Raw genomic sequence first — 22018 nt, 5'->3', positions numbered from 1 at the left:
AAGGGAGGAGGGGGCGAACCGATTGCAGGCATCTGGTACCCGTTCGAATTTTCCCTCGAATCTCCGGTTCAGCAACGCTTCGGTTCGAACGGGTATATTAACGCACATATAACTCTACACACATCGATTCGATGAGCGAATAAAAAGACGAGATTGAAGCCAACGATCAACGATCTGTTGCACTGGCCATAAATTTTTTTTTTTTTTTTTTTCCCCCGTTTTTTCCACCAAGACCCGTTACAATTATGCATCATCGGGATTCAAGAAGCTGTTCGGACTATACACGGTGAACGAGACGATCGGCTTCTGGGCGTGTGTGCACGTCTCGCCAATTTGCTTTACATTTTTCACTTCCTCAATGCCAAATATACCTGCAAACAATCCCCCGAAAACCGGCCACGATATCGCTTTGCCAACCGCCTAATAAAATCAAAATACCGCAAGATCATATAAAATAAATCGGATACCATAAATTTTAATTGAAATTGAAGTACGGTTGAAGTACAGAAGTTTTTAAAAAATTTAGAAAGAATCTATCCTCTTTAAATTAGTAAAACAAATATTTGTTACGTAAATTTAGTTTTTCAACAAGACAATTTGGATCGATTAAGGAAAAGTTGTACCCAACGAGGCATGAAACGTTTTTGCAACTGAACCGAAGGGTTTGATTTTCGTCGTCCAGCGTCTAAAAAATGTTGGTAAAAATCGGCTTGGTTACCGTTGCACAGTGAGTTAAGTATCCTTGGTTCCTCACGCTGGCGTTTTGCGCTTATGTATTCGGGTAAGCCTGACCGCAGGATAAACCTGCAGCTCTCTTTATTGTTTCGGCATGGGCAACCTGCTGCGGGTAAGGGTTCAACGACTGCTGCAGGGCGTCGAGCTTTTTTTTAAATAAGTAGATCGGATTTGCTAGCCATAAAAACGTGGCGCCCTGCTGCAAGCCGACCCTCGCGTGCAGGATTCGCCTGCAGCCCATCACGAGCAGCTGGTCTTGGGTGCGATGACACTTGCGGGCGCTGTTGGTGAATCTCTTTCGCAATAAGAAGACAAAGATAAGAAGAAGAGGAAGACGACTCTTTTCCTACCGCGAATCGGCGAGCTGAATGGGACGGCGGAATAACTCCGAGTGTGTGCGTGTGTGTGTGTAAAATGTCGGTCTGTAATGAGTACAAGAAAAGTAATTCAATTCCCGAAATCAAGATTCACATTCTGGTATCCGGGTGTGCACGGAAAATCGGGTAAGAAGGTAAGTGTAAAATCGTTACAAGAAAAATACGATATCGGTATATCGTGATTAAAAATTATCGTAATAAATATATTTATTCCAAGTGTCATCGGTGATATTTCAACACCTAAATATTCTAATAAGAAGGACATTTTTATAATGAGATTCGGAAAACTAGTGAGAAATTAAGCGAGATTACGATAAAAATTTCTTGTAAACGGTTGTTGGTGAAAATTTATGTTTGAACGAAGATCGAGTTCTACGTAGAAAAATGTACGCAATTTGTGAAAAAAAAAATTCATTTGTAAGGTATATGTAATCACTAGAAATTCTCATAAAATATTTAGAGTACAGTTTGATTATTATTGGAATCACAAGACAATGTGGTACAAGTAACGCTATCCAGTATGATTGTACTTAGCATTACTACATTTTCTGGTTACTCTAGCAATAAATTTGTTTTGTTTAGCTAACTACATTTCATCAATTAAATAATTTCTCATCATCGATCTATCGTAGCAACTACAATAAATTATCCTAATAGTTACAAGAAAATGAAGTATGAGTAACCATAATGAAAAACAACAGTAACGCATACTAGATTTTCTGGTTCCGACTACAAGACCTATGTACATTTTCTATCCAGAGCTATTTTTCGGTTCCTCTACCTATGATAAAGAATGAAAATAGCCATCGGACTATTTATAAACAATCGTTACTTCGATCCTTAGGATTGTCTGAAATTCAGCTAGTAAATCGTAAGAAAGAAAATATGCACTGAGAGAAATTTTTAGTTCCGGTTACCGCTCAGTCCTTAACTATTTTCATTTTTTACCACAATCGAAAAATATAGTTCTAGGTAGAAAATGAAAATTAGTCTGGTATCCGTTACTGTTCTTTCTCATTACGATCACTGTTGCTATATTTTCTTGTAACTGTTGCTTGTGCAACAATAAAGCCTTATTTAACTAAAAAAGTAGAGTAAACCTGACAAATTGATTTCGCGTTGCAATTACAAAAAAAGGATCGACAATAGCGCAAAATGGTTACGCGTATTTCGTTTTTCGTAATTCCAACAATATTCAAACATTTTTTTAACGAAACCTATTTTACCGAATTCTTCTAGTTACTGTCACAAATGAAATTTTTCTCAGTGTATCCGTAATTCAAACACACACCTCCTTGAAAGTAGTTTTAAAATTGTACGTCAAAAATTTTTCCATCATATTTCGTTATGCCAACGTTGCCAACTTCAGCCTTGTCCTTTCCAAAGGTACGTGTAAATCACTAGGTGAATTTTATTGTAACGAGTCGAAATGACTAGCCTTCCGTTCCCAGACCAAAGGCACGCATGATCAGGGTTTGAAAACGCGATACTGTTACGTAATGGCGAACGAAATGCCGAGACCGATACATCCGGATAAAATCAACGATCAAATAATCAAATGAGGAGGAGGTCATGAATATACGGTATCCAGCAGTACGTCGATATACGATAAGGAAGCACCGACTCGCAACTGCCTCGTGTTTTACTCTGAGCCAATCAACGTGCCCACCAAACAACGCGAGTGCACCAAGCTCGTCAATTAATATTTAAGGGTCCAGATCGCTATCAGGATCGGCCAATCACCCAACGTTATGTAATTACGCGAAGTACGGTACGGTCACTGTCATCAGCGCGGCCATTGATGATCACTACAGTTACGTATCCAGTTAAAATGATCAATTCGCGAGCTGAAAGATTGCAAAATGAAGAGAAGTCGATTTCAGGCTGAATCAATTTCTGTTCATCCCTCGTCATGATTTATACCGTGCATTTTTCACAGCATTTTCAGTTTATCATGCACGTCGATCTATATTCGATCACTTTATCCGTTTGTGAAATTTGATGACCTGTATTTCCCTGTTTCCCCTGCCTCTCGATAACTTCACATTTCTTGGATTACACCACGGTGACCAGAATCTGACATATTTTCTCTTTGTATTATCTTTTGCATGTTTTTAATTTTCAGCAGAATCTGCTATTGAATTGGTTCCGCATTTCTCCACATGAGCTTGAGTTGATATCAAAACTCTCGTTGCTTCGAGTCACTTTGGTACCAATATAGTTATCAAAACATTGTTCTGATAAATTTCTAACGGTAAGTAATTGTATCAAAGGTGTCGAAAGAATAATCCAAAATTGTGTAAAAAGACGTTCGATTACTACTGAGAATTTGTGTCACGATTTTCGCGGATGATTAATTGTACCGGATCGGGCTACGAGTTGAATTTTGCCATAACATAATTTAGGTGGAAAGTGCACGTGCTGTCAAAACTCAGCTGTTTATTCAGTAAGCCAACGTCGACTACCTGCTGAAGAGTATTCTTTCACAAAAAAGTAGTTCTAATAATCCAATCGAAAGGGTGACTTCGGTATTCACGAGCTAAAATCAACTGACCTGGCAGGACGCGGTCATTTTACGTACTTATCAGAAATGTTTCCGTCAAAAATTTTTGGTAAAGAAAGTATTGAAAAAGATGTCTCAACGTTTCAAAACAGGATGTGTATGGGTTTGTTTGTCTACCGTCGATACGGAGTACCGGCTAACTCATTAAATTCCTCTGCAGTCAATCCGACTGATATCTCAATGGAGTCTGAAGGTGAACATCGATAACGTGCCGTGAAAGTCTTTCATGACGGTTTTAACGACGTCTCAAATTATTTTATGCCAGTCGTAAATTATTGCCGTATACACTTCCGTGGAACGGATGTGTGCCAGCATCGCGACGACGTTCGGTTTCATGGTGTAATTCCAATCGTTATACCATGTGTAAAATTAACTCAACCATGATCAAAACTATTACACATTCGGATGGCAATGGTATCGAATAGTTCGACCATTTGAAACAGTGAACAAATCCCTTTTTTCTTGACCTCATCCGTTTATGAATTTCTTATTCCTTCTTTGAAAGTATTTTTATCCGACAATATTCGAACATTCTTTTTAACGATACCTGTTTTACTGAATTTTTCTACTTACTGTAACAAATGAAATTTTTCTCAGTGTTGTCAAAATTGATCGCCAAATGGCACATGTTCTAAAAAAATAATCAGTAACTGGCTGCCGTTAAAAATTTTCTGAAAACTGGACAGCACATCGAAGTTATCAATTTAAATTAGTCAATGTGCTGTCATAAAAAAGAGGGAATAATATAAAAAAAAACTCTCGAAGAGCAAGGTTCGTGATCAGGGATAAACATCGATGGATTTTGCTTTGCTCACACGATTACAGTTCGCAGTATTATTGGAGGACTCGAAAGGCACGAGTGGAGATAGGTATTAGATCGTGTTACATGCGGTGAGAACGTCATCGGCACGATTCGCGATCGTTTGAATGCACGCAACGTTGTACGGATCTAGGGAAGCTCGGCGGGAATATTGTTTACCGACAGATTGAACGTGCGCGATGGTACATTGCATACCGATTATCAAACCCTCGGTCACGAGTCGCAGTCGTTTCAAGCCTGTTGAAAGAGAGAGGGAGAGAGAGAGAGAGAGAGAGAGAGACAGAGGGTGAAAAAACCTGGAATAAAATAAAACCGACAAGAGCAAAATGTACAATATTATTTTAATTACAAGACGAGAAAAAAAAAAAAAAAAAAAACGTGTAAGTAAAAAATTGAAACGCGACGAAGCGGGATGGAAAACGTAAGGCAGATATATAATACGAAAATCTAGGGAGTCAATCTAGAGCAAACAGGCGTGCGTCGCCGTTCATAATCGGTTGCCACGGATCTCTTTGCAGCTGAGTTGTGCAAACAGTATAAAACGTATTCCAAGGCGTAGAGCTCGGTGCTGTCTACACTCAGGGGCAACCGACGATTCCCAATCAAACGCTGCCCGCAACTTATGCGAGCCAGTTTGTTTGCCCGGCGCCGTTCTATTTATGCTTTTTACAATATTTGTCGTACGTATAGGAGGCGAAGGCGTGCGCGCGTATTACTGCATTTCGTACGAGTCGCGTGTTTTTATCAGTTAATCGTGTGCCATCTCGATTTACCGCGCCCCCGAGGACCGTGCCGCTACTGCAATTATCATTTCACATATACGCGAAAGCACAATAGCGTAACTTTTATCGGCCTTTGGAGACTCGGATGATGCGATATGCGCGCACTCTGGCGGTCAAACGTTTCACTCCGCAGCGCGCGGACTCGGCAGCTCCGCCGTCTAGGTAATTTCCCGTGTTTCGTGGTTTTGACTAAAGTAGGACCTCGGTTATCCCATAGACTTGTAAAGATGGACTGAGCGCTCTTATGAGCCGCTTGAAGCATGCATTTAAAGGACAGAAATATGCCGAGAGTACTCCTTTTTCTCTCTGACGATATTTGTGGGGAATGAGGCGAAATAATGCGCCTATATCTATAGCTGTTCCACTTCCACTACGCTCTTGTCTCCCGGTATGAAACCGATTGAAAAGAGAGAGCAGTACTCCCGACATATCTCTGTCCTTTATATGTAAGCTTCGGTACCTTTTATAGGAGCGCACAGTCTATCTTTATAAGTCTTATCCGAATCATAAGTTGATTTATCCCAACTTTGGCTGTTTAAAAGAAAATATTGCTGATTGAACGATAGATCGTATCAAAAGTTTTGACATTTCAAAAATGCTTCCTCATGCAAGTGTAAGTATAAGGATATTTGAAAATCCCTTATTCTTCTCACAGATTTACATGTGTATCAGTTTTTATTGTAGCTACCTTGTGATAATACCGGGCATACGACAAAATCACTGATAACACTGAGAAAAATTTCATTTGTTACAGTAACTAGAAAAATTCAGTAAAACAGATATGGTTTAAAAAAAACTGTTTGAATATTGTCGGAATTACGAAAAACAGTTGCAAGAAAATATAGCAACAGCGATCGTAATGAGAAAGAATAGTAACGGATACTAGACTTTCTAGTAACAGCTAGAAAACTAATTTTCATTTTCTACCTAGAACTATATTTTTCGATTGTGGTAAAAATTGAAAATAGTTAAGGACTGACCGGTAAACGGTATTAAAAATTTCTCTCAGTGTAGGATTTGAGATGAAATTCGGTCTCACGCATGCTCGAATGTTTCCTACAAAAGTTTGAACATTGTTCACGCAAGATGCCGTTGTATAAAATTACAGAAAGAGAACAGAAACATTTTTTCAAGCCTTAGGATCATTTCGTCCACGAAGCTAAGCCTTTTCGAGCCCTTGCTATCGATCACGGTCGTTCAATCGCATCTACGAATAAATAATACAAGTTCCAAAGAAGTCTGTTATTGTATTCTTACTCGAATGTTCTATAACATAAACAGTTAGTTGTAGCCTGTAACGGTAATACGTCAGAGAGCATTATCAGTTTTGTTAAAGCATTCGGTAAGTAGCCGTATTGAGTTCGCTCAGTTCCATAAAGCATCAAAGTTATATTATGTGTACCGAGTAAAGTTGAAAGTTTCGAAAGGTGTTCTCGTATTTATTTTCACGGCCTTAAGCGACAGCCAGAAAGAATCGCCCGATACGTCTAATATAATTTCCACGCAACGGAACCCGAAGCACAAAATCGACAAAGACTCGGAATACGAAACTTAAAGTACGTACGCCCGACGGGGCTTCGACGTGTTGAAAAAAGAATACAAGAAAGGAGAATACAGAAAGAGCTGTTGCCGCTGTTCAACGGGCAATTAGTCAATGTCTGTCAATTGACCAACGCGGTCGAGGGTGGGTAATGTCGCAGAGAATTATTTATTTTTTAATCCACTAATTTAGCCCCGTTCATTGACGCTATTTTCGATGCTAAATTATTTATCGCTTGTACTACGGGTGCGAATAGATACGATCGCGACAGCTCTCGGTCGACGGTGTTACACTTATGTCCTGGTATATTAAATTGGACCTAATCTCGCCGTTCTATCGGTTATACGTACACAACGTGCATACCAATTCCCGATTAGAAATTTTTCAAATCAATGATTCCCGCGCCCACGTCCCGCAGCTTTAATGCATGCCCGCCGTTACACGCATACGTCTGAATAGTCCTTTTTAGGGGGGGGATCCTGCAACCTGTGAAACAATATCCCCGCGTATTTGCAGGAACGATACGTTCAATTTCGTTGAAAGCTTTTAGCTTCCTGCTGCAGTAGCGATACAACGGTCGCTGCACATTCAAAGGATAAATATTATAATAAAAAGCTCGTCGCGTTTATAAGCGCCTGTATGTTCGTCGTGCGGGGTTATACGGTGCAGTAGTTACGGGGACGAGATCATCTCACGGGTCTGACTCCCAAATCAAACAAGTCAACGGCTTGTTAGGTATACACACGTGTTGTTGAGATACTGACTGTGCGAACGAATTTACCGCCGCATTGATGCTGTTTGAGTTATCAAGGCAGAAAAAAAAAGAAAAAAAAAAAAACGAAACAGAAAAAGGAAATCGACCTTTGTAATATGGTTTCAACGTAATTGGTTATAATTTTATGTCGACCTGCAGGTTCACAGCGCGACTGAATTGTTGAATAATAAACGAGAATGACGATAATAATTCATTATTATACGGTATAAATATTTTTATTTCTGGTCTTCTTTTTTTTTTTGTAAATCTTATTTGTCGAAAAAAACAAAAATTTAATCCATTCTTTCAATTTTGTGCGTATTTCGTACAATTAATGAAAAAAACACCCTACAATTGAAGATATCCATCGTTAATTTTGATTCTCATATTGTACGATTTTTTAGTTCATTATATTGATGTTTTTAGTTTCCGGAAAGGTAAAGTTATATTGGGCGAAATCGCATTATATTTATGTATGAACAAATACTTTTTTGTATCCACCCTGTACTCGTTTAACACAAAAGGAAAAACACCTCTTGCCATCGTCCGAATTGCCTACGTATTGAATATTTTTGAAACTTTTAACATATTGAAGCTAATTTCTGACTATCCTTCATTCAAAGATCAAATCTATCAAATGAATCCAGATTTGCATGACTGCAAATTTACCATGTAGCATTTTTTTGTAATCTCCGAAAACACTGAAAAAATTTCATTTGTTACAGTAACTATGAAAATTCAGTAAAACAGGTATCGTTAAAAAAACTGTTTGAATATTGTTGGAATTACGAAGGACGAGGTACTTTTTTGGTAATTGCAACGCAAAATCAGTTTGTTCGGTTTACTATACTTTTTTAGTTAAATAAGGCTTTAACATTAATTTATTGTTGCACAAGCATTGAATTTTCGCAACAGCTGCAACAAAATATAGTAACGGATATTAGACTTTCCGGCTAGAAAACTAATTTTCATTTTCCACCTAGAACTATATTTTTCGATTGTGGTAAAAAATGAAAATGGTCAAGGACTGAGCGGTAACCGGAACTGAAAATTTCTCTCAGTGAAGAAACTTGTGATTATGTTACTTATGCCGACACTGAATTCTTGTGTAAAGTATCTCGAGCGATATTTTCACATGTTTCTGCAAGTAGCACAACGTTTTCTGAAAGAACTAAACACCTTTTACAGATCATTTGTTTATGACAATTGCAGGACAGACGGTAAAATCGATTTTCAACTAAATACCCAATCACGAAGGATTCTTATTCGTACAAGGATCGTACAAAATATAGTAAAACTATAAATACTGTAACTCCTGCGGACATTTATTCACGATATCGAATACGAAAATAATCAAATACTTTGAAAAAACACATCACCGACAATGAGTTTATAATTCAACTTAAACTCCGCTACGGGACAAGACAATTCTTCGATAATTCTTATTTTTGAAGCTGAACAGGCGAGATTAAATTGCATGCGAAGTGGAAATCGGTCATTTCTGATTGCTCCACCCGGACCGGGAGGCACCGATCAATTTTCCTGAATCGGGAAGTCGCGTCGCTCCATCAAAGGGGCGCATAGCTGTTGCCACTTTACCGTGAACCGAGAAATTGTCCGATCTGTCACTCTCGCACCAAGCACCGATTAAGGGGTGGAGCTTTTCTACGCGGTTGAAAGAAAAAAATAAGGAATTCGTGCACCTTGATCGTCTCATTCTGTTCTTATAGATCTAATTATCGAATTTGTTACAATGTTGTACGCAGTTTAATTTGCCGAACTCGAGAATTGGGTAGGAGTTATTTCTAAACTAGTCAACGGTACCTGAGCATTTTTTCATCAGCTCCGAAGGCTGCTGCTGCTGAGAAACGATTTTACAGGACAGCCTATGCCGTGAACTAAAACGTGGATCATTAGGTTAATTATCCAAGTCTGATAGGCGATCGCCAATTATTTCATCGCGTATAATAATATTGCGTCCAAGAGTTTATATATTTCATCTAATAACCGTCAATTACTTGACATTAGCCCATAGGCTTGGCTTTTCTTTCTTTTTCACCTTTTCTACTTCTCTAATTTCTCTACGTCTCTTTGTGTTAATGCGCGTGTGGGTAAAAGACATGAATTGTTTCGTATTTAAAAGGTTTTCGCCTCATTGTCAGTCTACGACTGCTGCAGCCGTTCGACTTTCAAGTGGACAAAAGCGGCGTTTCGTGACAGATGAAAAATGACTATGAGCTTTTTAATAAGTGCCTCTACTCTGTCTTGGCTCGTTCCGTTGACATTAATTGCCCCGGCACGGCGCGCTGTGAGTGAGATCGCATCGCGTTGAAACTCGCATTACAGAACTCCGCGGAATCAAAAAGCTACTCCGCCTATACAACTGCCAACGCTAATTATAACCCGACTTCCTGGATTAATAATTAATGGTGTATAGATTGGTGTAAAGCAAATAAAGATATTTTTCTTTTGTCAAAGGTAAAAACCCGCGCACATCTTTCAAATGTCTCAGCCCCGAAGCCGCTATTTTATTTTCGTCTTTGTGTTTACTAAAAAAATACTTTTCAAACGGTTATACGCTGTGAATAATATCAAATTAGTTCAACTAAATTGTGGCTTTTCAGTTTCCTGTACACGATTATTTTGAACACTATATTTTTTCGATACTATAAAAAGATTGCTTGAAATTTTACCGCATTTTCGTAGAAAAATTGACCGTATTTCTGTATTTTGAATTGGTTTTCTAGCAGGTCAAAAGATGAAGCAAGTTTTTTTTCAGTCTCCCGAAGATGGAGTTAGTTTTATAGATAACCGCGTTTCGTCGTTCTTTCACCGTGAGTTGAAGAGTGGTTAAAAACTCGTACGACACAATTGAAAAAAGTATAAATTACGAATGATTGAATATATCGCTAACCAAGAAGACCTTCAAGTTTATTCGTAACAATGTGACGGTGAGTTTGATGCTAATTATTAATGAATAAGAGAGCCGTTTGGGACGCGTTGAGTGGCACGATAGCTGTACCCAGACGTGGCCGTAAATGTAGATCCATCTACAAAGTTTTCCGTTTTCCGTGTCAGCGGTTAGACGGGGGTAGTAAAAGTATAAGGGAGAGACAGCCAGGTCGAGGCTTACCAAGGCCTCTGATCTAACATAAACATTTGTCAGTGCCCCGGACACCGCGGGGTTGATAACGTCTCATGTACGTTATGAAACATTAAACCGGCGAGTTCCTCGCGGTAATGATGCCCCCGGAGACAGTCCACTTCAGCAATTACATCTTTATCGTTGGTAGGACGAAGCAGCTCGCAGTGTCACCCGACTGATCAAACAATTTTTAATTTTCAGCCGTCAAGTCGGCAGCAGCGTCCATTGAGATGGGTCTGTATGTGCGTATGATACATTAACGCTGGTGTGAGTGGTCGGAAAATATGTATTACGCTATTACGCTATTATGATATTGCGTCGTCGTATATACGGCATTACGCGATCAATCCAACGCGCGATCTTTCGTTTTTCATTTTTCATTTTCAACCCTCGGGAGATTTAGGGGAGCCCGTAGAGGATCTGGGAGTGGAGCGATTGGAACGTGTTTTACGCGCGTGCAGCGACGACGCTCTCGGTGTTTAATTATTCAATGAAAGCCTTTTTAATTATCCTGCCGTTATACCAATTCTAACCCTTCCAATTTTATCGCTCATCATCGGTAAAGCAGGGCGACGCGTGTCGACGTGGAAAAGTCAGTGTTACGCCTACGAAGTAAAGTTATTCTTTGTTCCCAACGTCGGGGTGCTCGAAAATGCACCGAGTGAAATTTTTAGTTCCGTTTACCGCTCAATCCTTAACTATTTTCATTTTTTACCACAATCGAAAAATATAGTTCTAGGTAGAAAATGGAAATTAGTTTTCTAGCTGTTACCGGAATGTCTGGTATCCGTTACTATTCTTTCTCATTACGATCACTGTTACTATATCTTCTTGCAACTGTTGCGAAAATTTAATGCTTGTGCAACGATAAATTGACGTTAAAGCCTTGTTTAACTAAAAAAGTAGAGTAAGCCTCACAAACTGATTTTGCGTTGCAATTATTACCAAAAAAGGATCTACAATAGCGCAAAATGGTTACGCGTATTTCGTTTTTCGTAATTCCAACAATATTCATATAATTTTTATAGTTACTGTAACAAATGAAATTTTTCTCAGTGTATAATTGTACTGTTAGACGTGTACTCTTTTGCTAAAGGGCCAGCCCAACATATGAATAAATGAATAGTTGCACACGTATTTATCAATTTACATTTCATTTTACAAAAATGCCAAAAACTTTAAACGTCGCCGCATAGAAGAAAAAAGTAAGGAACAGTATCAAATCACCATTCGCTAGGTGTTTATTCATTGTAACGCATAATTTTGAGAGATGTAATGGTGTAAATACCATACTACTATTTCTAGTAACACTGTCTAATCAAACTATCAAATTACTGCACTTTGAAATCGAACAATTCAACTATCACGTATCCATCAATTATCTTTTCACCGTCGTCCCGATCATCATCTCACTAAGAGTCATCTGCATTCATAATGAATAATAACTTTTCCATCGTCATGTAATCTTAATAAAATTTCATCATCATTAAATAGAGATTCATCATAGATCATAATTTTTCATTAAATATGTAAAGGAATATAAACTCACCTGACACCCATAGTAACAACCAACAGCACACGTCACTTATGTTTCTAGCAGTTTCTGCACGTCATGACTTCAGAATTATTGTCCACTATATTGTTATATATGAAAGAAATTTTATTGGAACAACACGAAAAGAAATGTATTATATTAAAAATAAACTCAGCAATAAAATTAATCTGTCAATTATTGTTCCGCTTATTTATGCAAGATTGTTAGACACGAAAGAAGTTTACCCGAGCAATATGAATTATATTAACGAAATAAACACAAAACAATATGCTCAAAATCTGTAACATCTTAATTATCACTCGGCCTGAATATGTTAATTATTGCTCCGCTTTGTCGTTAAACGTTCAAGCTCGTACTTTTCGCTAGACGTTCATGCCCGTACTGATCACTGATTCGCTTTTCACGCGTTCGGTTTCTCAGGTCATCCAAACCATAAACATAAGGTGACACACACACATCGTACACAATGACAAAGATACAAACACACACACTCGACTTGACAACATCTAAAGTGACCTTTACAATACATCTATTATTATTTTATTATTATTAAGAGAAGATTCGACTAATTCTTCTCTGATTTAGAACGGCAGTTTTCGATCGGAGATAGAAACAATCAAGATGCGAAAACAAATAACTGTCGCGCGACCAACTTCACGTCGCCGCGTCGGCGGTCCTATCAAAATTAGAATAAGGTGTCATCTGCCAAAGAGAAACAATTAATCGCAATTAATTATCGCAACAACAATGCACACATTCAAAGTTATCTTTAACAATTTACGTACGATTATTTTATTATTATTGAGAGAAAATTCGAGAAATTCTTCTCCGTTATAGAATGATAATTTTTCATCAGATATAGACACAACTAAGGTCCAAAAACAAACAACCATCGCGCGACCAATTTCACGTCACCGCGTTGCCGGTTTACTTGAAATCAGAATAAAGTGTCATGTACGAAGTTAAGTACGAAGAAAAACAATTAATCGCAATTACTTATGGCAGGCAGGATCGATTTAAAACTCATGTAATTCTTCCACCATGCTCATAGGGTAATCCAAGCCACTGTCGGTAATTCTCTTTAGTCGGTAAGGTGCTGCTCCGCGTCGATATAGGGTTTTTTATTAAAAACCCGAGGTGACCTTAGTTTTCCAAATAGTACGCCTTGCTTCTGAGCGGTGACGCTAAGAGGGGAAAACGTTACGTTAGATCGCGGAATTTGAAGTTAGACGAATAATGAAAGAGTAGAAAGAAGCCGGTGGGTTATGTTGTGTTAATTGTCTTCGAAACCCGCTGTACTCTTCCGTTCGCAAGTTTACCCATATTTGTAATAAAACAATACTACAGAATGGAGCTAACCGAAGAAAACCTTTTAACGCTAAGTGTGTATCTCAAGGAAACACTCGACCCTGATGTCAACGTCAGGCGACCCGGTGAGCATAACCTCACTAAATCAATTATAACCAATATCACGTGTTCTCAAATTCTACCAGTTGAAGTACGTTTAGTCAGAGTAATTCACATTTTCCTTCCTTCGCTCTTCCAAATTTATTTATTTACACGACTTTTATTTTCTTTCTTACGCAGCTGAAAAATTTCTGGAATCGGTCGAAGTGAACCAAAATTATCCCTTGCTACTGCTTCATCTGATCAACAAGGCTGAAGTTGATTTGGTCATCAGGATCACCGGCGCAGTCACATTTAAAAATTATATCAAACGGAACTGGAAAATCGTACGTGTATCTAACATTTTATCGCAGTCGTTTGCTTTGTGAATACTGGCGAGGCATTAAAACACATCTCATTCCAGTTTGCTCCCTTCAAACCCTATATTTTTCTCTTCCGTTCTCCAGTTGTAGAGGTTTCTGAATCTGATACATAACAAATAATGTTTACAGGTCATGCTATGCAATGGAGTTACTCAGTTTATCTCAAGTTGGCGTTCCTCTTTGAATCAGAAATCTTTGATAACAGGCTCTTAAAAGTCTTGATACTGACCTGAATTTTCATTTTTGGTATTCACTTTGCTTCTTGAACGCCAGTAGCTTTTCATTTTTTAAAAATATCAAGAAATTTCTGGGTCTTTCCAACACTATCGATGAAAATATACTGTTATTCAACCTCGATTGCAATTGATTTTAATTAGGCTCGATATTTTAGGTTTGAGTGAAGATATCTCTCTTGTCGAAATTGTGTCATATGATATATTCCGAGACAATGAAAAATTTGAATTTGAGTTGGAGTCGAATAGTGTCTAGCATACTTTAAAAGTGAAATGCTTTCTTGAAAATCCTGCTCTTTGGTTCGTTTCTAAGTTACTTGAATGATCTGCATTTTTTTTTAACTCAAACTGAAACTGCAGTGACTTGCGATTGCAAATATTTATTTTGAACCTGAAGTCAATACGGTGTAAAAGTAATAAAGTAACGTGTATCTAGTAAAATTGTAGAAACGTTTTAGGGTTTTTACTTTCTTGGAATATTGAGAATCATTAAATTTTTTTTTTATCGTCTGCAAAGATTTATATCCTTGTCTATCTAAACTTTGTAAATCAAAACTGAAAGTTTAATCATGATTGTTATGCGATACTAAATTTGTAGTCCATGATTGTGTACCCCAATGTGAATTAATAATTAGTAAATTTTTGTACTTTGAAAGGAGGTTGTCACTTCTTGTTGCTAAAGAATAACTGTAACCTTTTGGATAAAAATAGGGCGTTTCCTTGCAATTTAACGATGAAAAAAGTGTCATTAATTTTAAATTGTATGATTGTCTTTTTTTCCTCTACAATCAATAAAGGATGAAGATACCGGAGATCGCATACACATGCAAGATCGCCTAGCTGTGAAGCGATTGATAATGAACTTGATGCTTCACTCGCCAGAGTCAATCCAGAAACAGTTATCGGATGCTGTGTCCATCATTGGTAGACACGATTTCCCTGAGAAATGGCCAGAGCTCATAGATCAGATGGTTGAAAAGTTTAATACCGGTGACTTCCATGTTATAAACGGTGTTCTTCACACCGCTCACTCTCTATTCAAGAGATATAGATACGAATTCAAGAGCCAGAGCCTTTGGACCGAGATCAAATTAGTACTCGACCAATTCGCCAAACCCTTGACCGATCTTTTTTTGGTAAGGACCTTGTTTCCATTATTCTGTGTAATAGTGATAGGCTGCTTTCTTATATTCAGCTAGAAAAAAGTATACCGATAAAGTAAAAATTTGCTCCTTACATATGTAATATTAATGAATTCGTTGCAAAATCACATTGGATGAATTAAGAGAATCAGAAAGTTCATGTACCTGAATTAATTGAATAGTTAAAACTCTTACTAATATCCACTTTATTCTTGATAGGCAACCATGAATCTTGCTCAAGTACATGCAAACAACATTGAAGCCTTGAAAATTATATACAACTCACTGGTCATTCTGTGCAAAGTATTTTATTCCTTGAATTTTCAGGTAAGTAACGAGTGTTGTGTGCCTAAATAGGTAAATTAATGAATGGTCATGTATTAGTAATTACTTGAAGTGAATTCAATCAAATGTATGTATTTCGGTACAAAAGATACTTTCTACTTTGCCTAGGACTTGCCTGAATACTTTGAGGACAACATGAATGCTTGGATGACCAACTTCCACATTCTGCTTACTGTAGATGTTCCAGCGTTGAAAACTGCGGTAATTAAACTTTGCTGTATAATGTGTGGCACTAATCCTTGAGACAATTCCTTTACTCTGTTGTCATAATAACAATAACAACAACAAAAATAATAATAATAATAATAATAATAATTTTCGATTTGTAACGTTTGGAAAACATTTTTGTTTTACTGACAGGATGACGAGGAGGCTGGAGTAATTGAACAGTTGAAATCTCAGGTGTGCGACAATGTCGGTCTATATGCCCAGAAATACGACGAAGAATTCCAGCCGTTCTTGCCCCAATTTGTTACCGCAATTTGGAATCTCCTTACGTCGACTGGACAACAACCAAAATTCGATTCGGTAAAGAATTTTTATTTTTTTGTTTATTGAATTATGATTTCTATGCTACGCATACTAAGCATAATTTTGAAAGAAATGAACGAGACATTGCAATTTCTCATTTTCGCAGCTGGTATCTAACGCTCTGCAATTTTTGGCCACAGTCGCCGATCGAGCACAGTACAGGTATTTGTTTGAGAATCCGACAACTTTAGGAAGTATATGTGAAAAAGTGATCATACCAAACATGGAGTTTAGAGGTTTGTTATTCAGTGGTCAAAGAAAAGTAATGATAAAAAGTGCTCGTCGTAAATTTTTCCTTCATGTATTTGCAGAATCCGACAATGAATTATTTGAGGATAATCCAGAAGAATACATAAGACGTGATATTGAGGGCAGTGACGTTGACACGAGGCGACGCGCTGCCTGCGACCTCGTGAAAGTTTTATCAAAATATTTTGAGGCAAAAATTATGGAGATTTTCGGATCCTACATCCAGGTAAAATAATCTTAAATAAACAGCAACCGTTATCATGTGACTGATTAATTAAACTTGATCTGGCATTTCAGTTAATGCTGCAAAATTATGCTGAAAAACCAACAGAAAATTGGCGTAGCAAGGATGCGGCTCTGTACTTGGTCACGAGTAGTGCTAGCAAGGGTCAAACCCAAAAGCATGGAGTAACCCAGAGTAGTGATTTAGTATCGCTGCCTCAGTTTGCGGCTCAACATATTGAGCCAGAACTAGCAAAACGGAATGGTGTGTAAACTGGATATATTTTATATTCGGACGCCTTGGATTGCAGCTAAAAGTACGACACATGTCTTAATTTGAATCTTTTTGTTTCAGTTAACGAAGTTCCGGTTCTGAAAGCAGACGCAATCAAATTCATAATGATCTTCAGGTCCGTGTTACCCAGGGAAGTGGTCATCGGTAGTCTGCCTCGTTTAGTCAGACATCTCGCCGCTTCCAGTTCCGTTGTTCACAGTTACGCAGCTTGTGCTATTGAGAAAATACTTACTTTGAAGGGACCTGACGGAGGTCTTTTGTAAGCATGAAATAGGATTATAAATATTGATGAAACAGTGAAAGCAGGGACTTCTCCAAAAGGGACATTCTTTATTTGTCAAACTAATCTCAATAATTCTTTCTATTTCCTTCTTATTCGCAGAGTCCAGGGAGAAGTGCTCGTATCTCTGGCGGCTGAATTGTTGAAGGGATTGTTCGCTACTCTAGAGACTCAAGGCTCGGAGGAAAATGAATACGCGATGAAAGCTGTGATGAGAACGTTTTACATTTTGCAAGAGAGAGTTGTACCATTCCTAGGCGACTTGCTACCTAAACTGACGGAAAAGCTTACCATTGTAGCGAGAAATCCTAGGAGACCGCATTTCAATCACTATTTATTCGAGACTCTTAGTTTATCCATAAAGTAAGTAGATAAAAGCTTCCCATTTCTGAGCACTTCCGATTTCATCGTATAAAAGAAATACTGATTGATCGTCGTATCTGTAATTTTTAAAGAACAGATTTACCAGTCTTTAACATGCGTTAACTCATTCCCACTCTGTCATTCCTCTTTCAGAATTGTATGCAAAACGAACCCAGCTGCTGTCTCTTCTTTTGAACAGGCTCTGTTTCCAGTTTTTCAAGGAATCTTACAACAAGATATTCAGGGTTAGTTTAAACTTTCGATAGGTGTTCCTCGTATTGCAAAACCAAATGATCCTAATTCAGTGTTTCTTTTTTCCACTGTTCGCAGAATTCATTCCCTACGTTTTCCAAATTCTTTCCCTTCTACTCGAACTCCAAACAGCTCCAGACATTCCGGAGCCATACATGGCGCTTTTCCCATGTCTGCTAGCTCCTGTCCTTTTTGAACGCCAAGCCAATATCCACCCACTGACCAGATTGCTCCAGGCATTTGTGAGCCACGGTCCTCACCAAATTATTGCCCAAAACAAGATCAGCGGCCTGTTGGGTGTTTTCCAGAAACTAATTTCATCTAAGGCTAATGACGATGAAGGATTTCATCTGATGCAAACGATAATCGAACACTTTCCTCCGTAAGTTGAATTCGTTTTTTTTCACAAACGTCAGATTTCCGTTTTTCAACAATTATAATTCCTCCACTTTTTAGAAAATGCAATACGTATTCACATTCAGCTTGTAAGAACCTTTCATCTCAAATCCATGATTTTTGAGTCTTTTCTTCTCCTATTGGTTATAAATCATTTTTTCAGAAACGCGCTTGAGTCTTACATGAAGCAAGTGTTTGTACTGCTTTTCCAAAGACTAACATCCTCAAAAACAACTAAATATGTAAAAGGTCTCATCGTATTTTTCGCAACGTACGCTGTCAAGTACGGAGCCAGTAATTTGGTTGCGATAATCGACCAAATTCAGCCACAGTAAGTAAATTATCAATACATCAGAGAGACAAAATAGTTTTTTTTTTTTTTTTTTTTTAGATTTTTTTTTTCACTTCTAATTTCAATTCGAATGAACCGAAAATAAACCCCTTTTCTCACGATCTTAATGGAATTTAATTGATTTTTCCTTTACAGAATGTTTGGCATGGTTGTAGAGCGTGTGTTCATTACAGATTTACAAAAGGTATGTGGTGAATCTGAGAGAAAAATTACAGCCGTCGGAATCTCAAATTTACTCATAGATTGTCCGGAAATGTTGAACAGTCCATACAATGCCTACTACCCTCGGCTCTTGGCCACTTTGGTCGAGTTCTTTGAGCTTCCTCAAGACGAGAGCATTCTACCCGAGGATCAGGCTTTCGCTGAGGTCGACGATGCTCCCGGATACCAAGCAGCCTACAGCAGGCTTATTTATGCCGGGAATCCTAAAAAAGATCCGCTCCAAAGTACGAGTGCAATTTTCCTTTGTTAATTTGTGTTTTTTTTTTTTTTTTTTCATATATATACACAGGTATATTGATTTTTCATAAGCGAAGTTATGTTGTGTAATTGCACTTCTTCAATATTTCGACGCCTTATATCTCTTGTACAATCGAAGTTCTACTTGGGTTTTATTTTATCATCCTGAAAACATCGTTATTGTTGTGTCAATAATTATTTATGGATAATTTTTGCAGGCATCGGTGATGTGCGGCTCTATCTGGCACAAGGTCTTGGTAAACTATCGCCAGGCCAGCTTCCTGGTCTGCTTGGTCAGATTCCAGAACCTAACGCTAATCATCTAAGGAGTTATCTCCAAACAGCCGGTATTGGCGTTGCATAATACGATCCGAATATACGCAGTAGGCTTAAAATTTACCTAATGGCTCGTCGTATCAACAATATCGAGCTCACCGAATTTTAACACGATCGAATGAAGTTTTTCATTTCTCTTATTCTCAGTTTTTTTTTTAAAAAACTTCCGTTATTTTGTCGGTACTTGTGTCGAAAACCGTTGCCTTATTATCTCGCGAAACTCGTGATTACTCTTAAAGTAATGTAATATCCCGCTCCCTCTTGTGCTATGTTATTAGAAGAAAAAAAAAAAACAGAAAAAAATCATTATTCAGGATACTTGACCGTGTTTTTGTATGAAATTCTTCGCGTATTCATTCTTCCGTTTAAAAAAAAATTCAAGCTTGATCCGTATTTGGAATATTCCGAAGAACCAGGGTCAAGAATTACTTAATCGACGATGATTTATTGTATTTACCCACATACTGGTAAATAAGTAAGTAATCAATAGTGAGTTTCAGTTTTATTATCAATGTAATCGACACATGCAGAGAAAAAGATAACAAGAGTGGGAGAGGAGAAAATAAGTATTTTAGAGTAACGCGGGAAAATTCTTTCTGGTGTTTAAATAACGTGTATCTAAGTGCTGGACATTAGAATATAAGCATATAAATTTTCAATGTGTATGCCAACGGTAAATGTAAGTAATAGTAAGGTTTCTTATAACGATATACAAGCTGTGTAAAAATGTGTCGTCTTAAGATAAACTATTATAACTATTGAGAAAAAAAATTAAAAATTATTGCCTATGATTGGTCTGATCATATTTTTCGACATTGCGATACTTGTTTTTATGTAAATTGAAATCCAGCCTTCCGAAAATTGCGCGAAAACGAGACAGAAGACCGATTTGTCTTTTAGGCGGCTAAATCTCGAAATTTTCACGATAGCGCGGCAAAGCACGGATACGAGTAGGTCTAAGATCAAGAAGGAGTGAAAGCACTGTTGCGTCTTTTCTCTGAATAAGATATCTCAAATCATATTTGTATAGTTGATTTCAAACTTACACCTAAACAATGTCAAGTTGAGACTGAATTGTCGAAATTGTGAGGTAGCTGTTATACTTAATTGTGTGACACAAACATCATATCCGTACAGTTGATCGTACTTGTAGACCAAATTGTTTTCTGTATAATGTGCGAAAAGAAATCGTCGTAAATTTGTTAATAAACACCCTCAAACTTTTTATTGTGTTGTTTTTTTATTATGATCCATTAATCCACGAATATTCTGGGGAGGATGAAGAAAAAGGTGAAAAAAGACTCCAATATTGAATTGTAAAAAATTGCATTCGCGCTGTCAGTGACGTAAAATAATTCTTTACGCTTAGCCATGTAAGTTTTGTCATTTTGTGCGAAATACAATTTAAAAGCACATGAAAATCTTATGAAAGGAAAGACATTCAACTGGGTTTAGATTGAATTATCAGGGCTGCTACTCAACTTTGAATAGCTGGGGATTCTTATTTAACCTGGAAAAATAATTAAAAATAAGGCACGAAATTTTATGGAAATTCTAAAAAGAAAACTGAAATTTTTATACCGTTCCGAATGTTGCAGCTTTTGCGCAATATTCAGCGTAATTGGATATGCCCGATTCACCGTTTATAACAAAAAATTCAAGTAAGAGTGAAATTCAAAGACTTTAAAACAGATCGAATATAACTTATAATGATTGATATAATTTCAATTTTCAGACACACAAGGTGTTTGTAAAATTGTGATTTTGGATCTGGAAAACCAAACTAGGGACTTTTACAATCCACGATCAGAGGTCACCCTGTAATAAATTATGTACGGAATAAGAATGTCCTTCCAACATAAATCGTCATGACAATTGTTTGTAAAATTAGAATACACAGTTTCCAGCGGCTGTTAGCATATCGATCGAGATGTAATCGCATGTCAATTGATGTCAAACTACAAGGTTGTCTTCATTCTGAATAAAACTCCTCGCACCAAAAAATATCCCCGGTATAAAGGTCAGAGGGTTCTATTGTCGAATGAAAAATAATTTGAAAATAGGTACTTCGGCGACGGAATTTCTCGAACGCGATCTAGCAGCTTGATTAACGCAACGCGTCCAACGGGAAGTCCGTGGACTTGCGCCCATCTCTCATCGAACCCACCGCAATCGGAAAGATAATATAATGATTGGCACGCACTGGGTATGAGCCCCCTTATCAGGGCGATGTTTTCCCGAGCCACACATGTTCGTGTGCATGATACGCACGACTCTATATGATTTCAACTACGTCGATTTTAAGCTTCTCTGAGTAAACAGCTCGATTGTATTCGCATGCGTTCGCCGCTAGCTTTTCGCGGCAAAGTACACAGTTGTAAATTAAAAATTGTTTTTTTTTTCTCCGTAGCTATTCGATGAGATTTGATGAAACTATTACCTCTTGTATATTAAGTAAATTTTCAATATAAAATTATGAATAAATACAAAGTAAGTATGTTACAGTTTATTTTCTGATGGTAA

General features: G+C 37.6%; 2 protein-coding genes across 3 annotated transcripts in view; one reads left to right on the top strand and one right to left on the bottom strand.

The window, feature by feature from the left end:
• The window catches only part of LOC124174869 (kelch-like protein diablo), a 135795-nt gene extending 123143 nt beyond the window's left edge, over positions 1-12652 (bottom strand). For both annotated transcript variants that reach the window (XM_046554445.1, XM_046554444.1), the window contains exon 1: positions 12266-12652. The gene's annotated coding sequence lies outside the window, so the exon portion shown is untranslated. The remainder of the gene's footprint in view (positions 1-12265) is intronic.
• A 769-nt stretch (positions 12653-13421) lies between these two features.
• Positions 13422-20720, top strand: LOC124175457 (exportin-2). Its single transcript, XM_046555733.1, has 16 exons — positions 13422-13704; positions 13859-14004; positions 15071-15409; positions 15635-15742; positions 15869-15961; positions 16121-16288; positions 16398-16527; positions 16603-16766; positions 16838-17027; positions 17118-17316; positions 17440-17700; positions 17854-17945; positions 18031-18334; positions 18512-18679; positions 18836-19146; positions 19378-20720. Exons 1-16 carry the CDS (start codon positions 13620-13622, stop codon positions 19521-19523), a joined length of 2904 nt encoding a protein of 967 aa, XP_046411689.1. The 5' UTR covers positions 13422-13619; the 3' UTR covers positions 19524-20720.
• Positions 20721-22018: the final 1298 nt, after the last annotated feature.

This window comes from Neodiprion fabricii, chromosome 2 (genome assembly GCF_021155785.1).
Source record: "Neodiprion fabricii isolate iyNeoFabr1 chromosome 2, iyNeoFabr1.1, whole genome shotgun sequence".
Lineage (NCBI taxonomy): Eukaryota > Metazoa > Arthropoda > Insecta > Hymenoptera > Diprionidae > Neodiprion > Neodiprion fabricii.
Note: the sequence above shows the minus strand (reverse complement) of the source record. Positions and strands in the feature narration are given on the sequence as shown.

What these genes read in the sequence shown, in the direction of transcription:
- LOC124175457 (XM_046555733.1), top strand. Translation starts at nt 13,620, where the DNA reads ATGGAGCTAACCGAAGAAAACCTTTTAACGCTAAGTGTGTATCTCAAG. An exon ending in TTTATTCCTTGAATTTTCAG is followed by an intron (nt 15,743 to 15,868) that starts GTAAGTAACGAG and finishes TACTTTGCCTAG; the next exon opens with GACTTGCCTGAATACTTTGA. An exon ending in GGACCTGACGGAGGTCTTTT is followed by an intron (nt 17,317 to 17,439) that starts GTAAGCATGAAA and finishes TCTTATTCGCAG; the next exon opens with AGTCCAGGGAGAAGTGCTCG.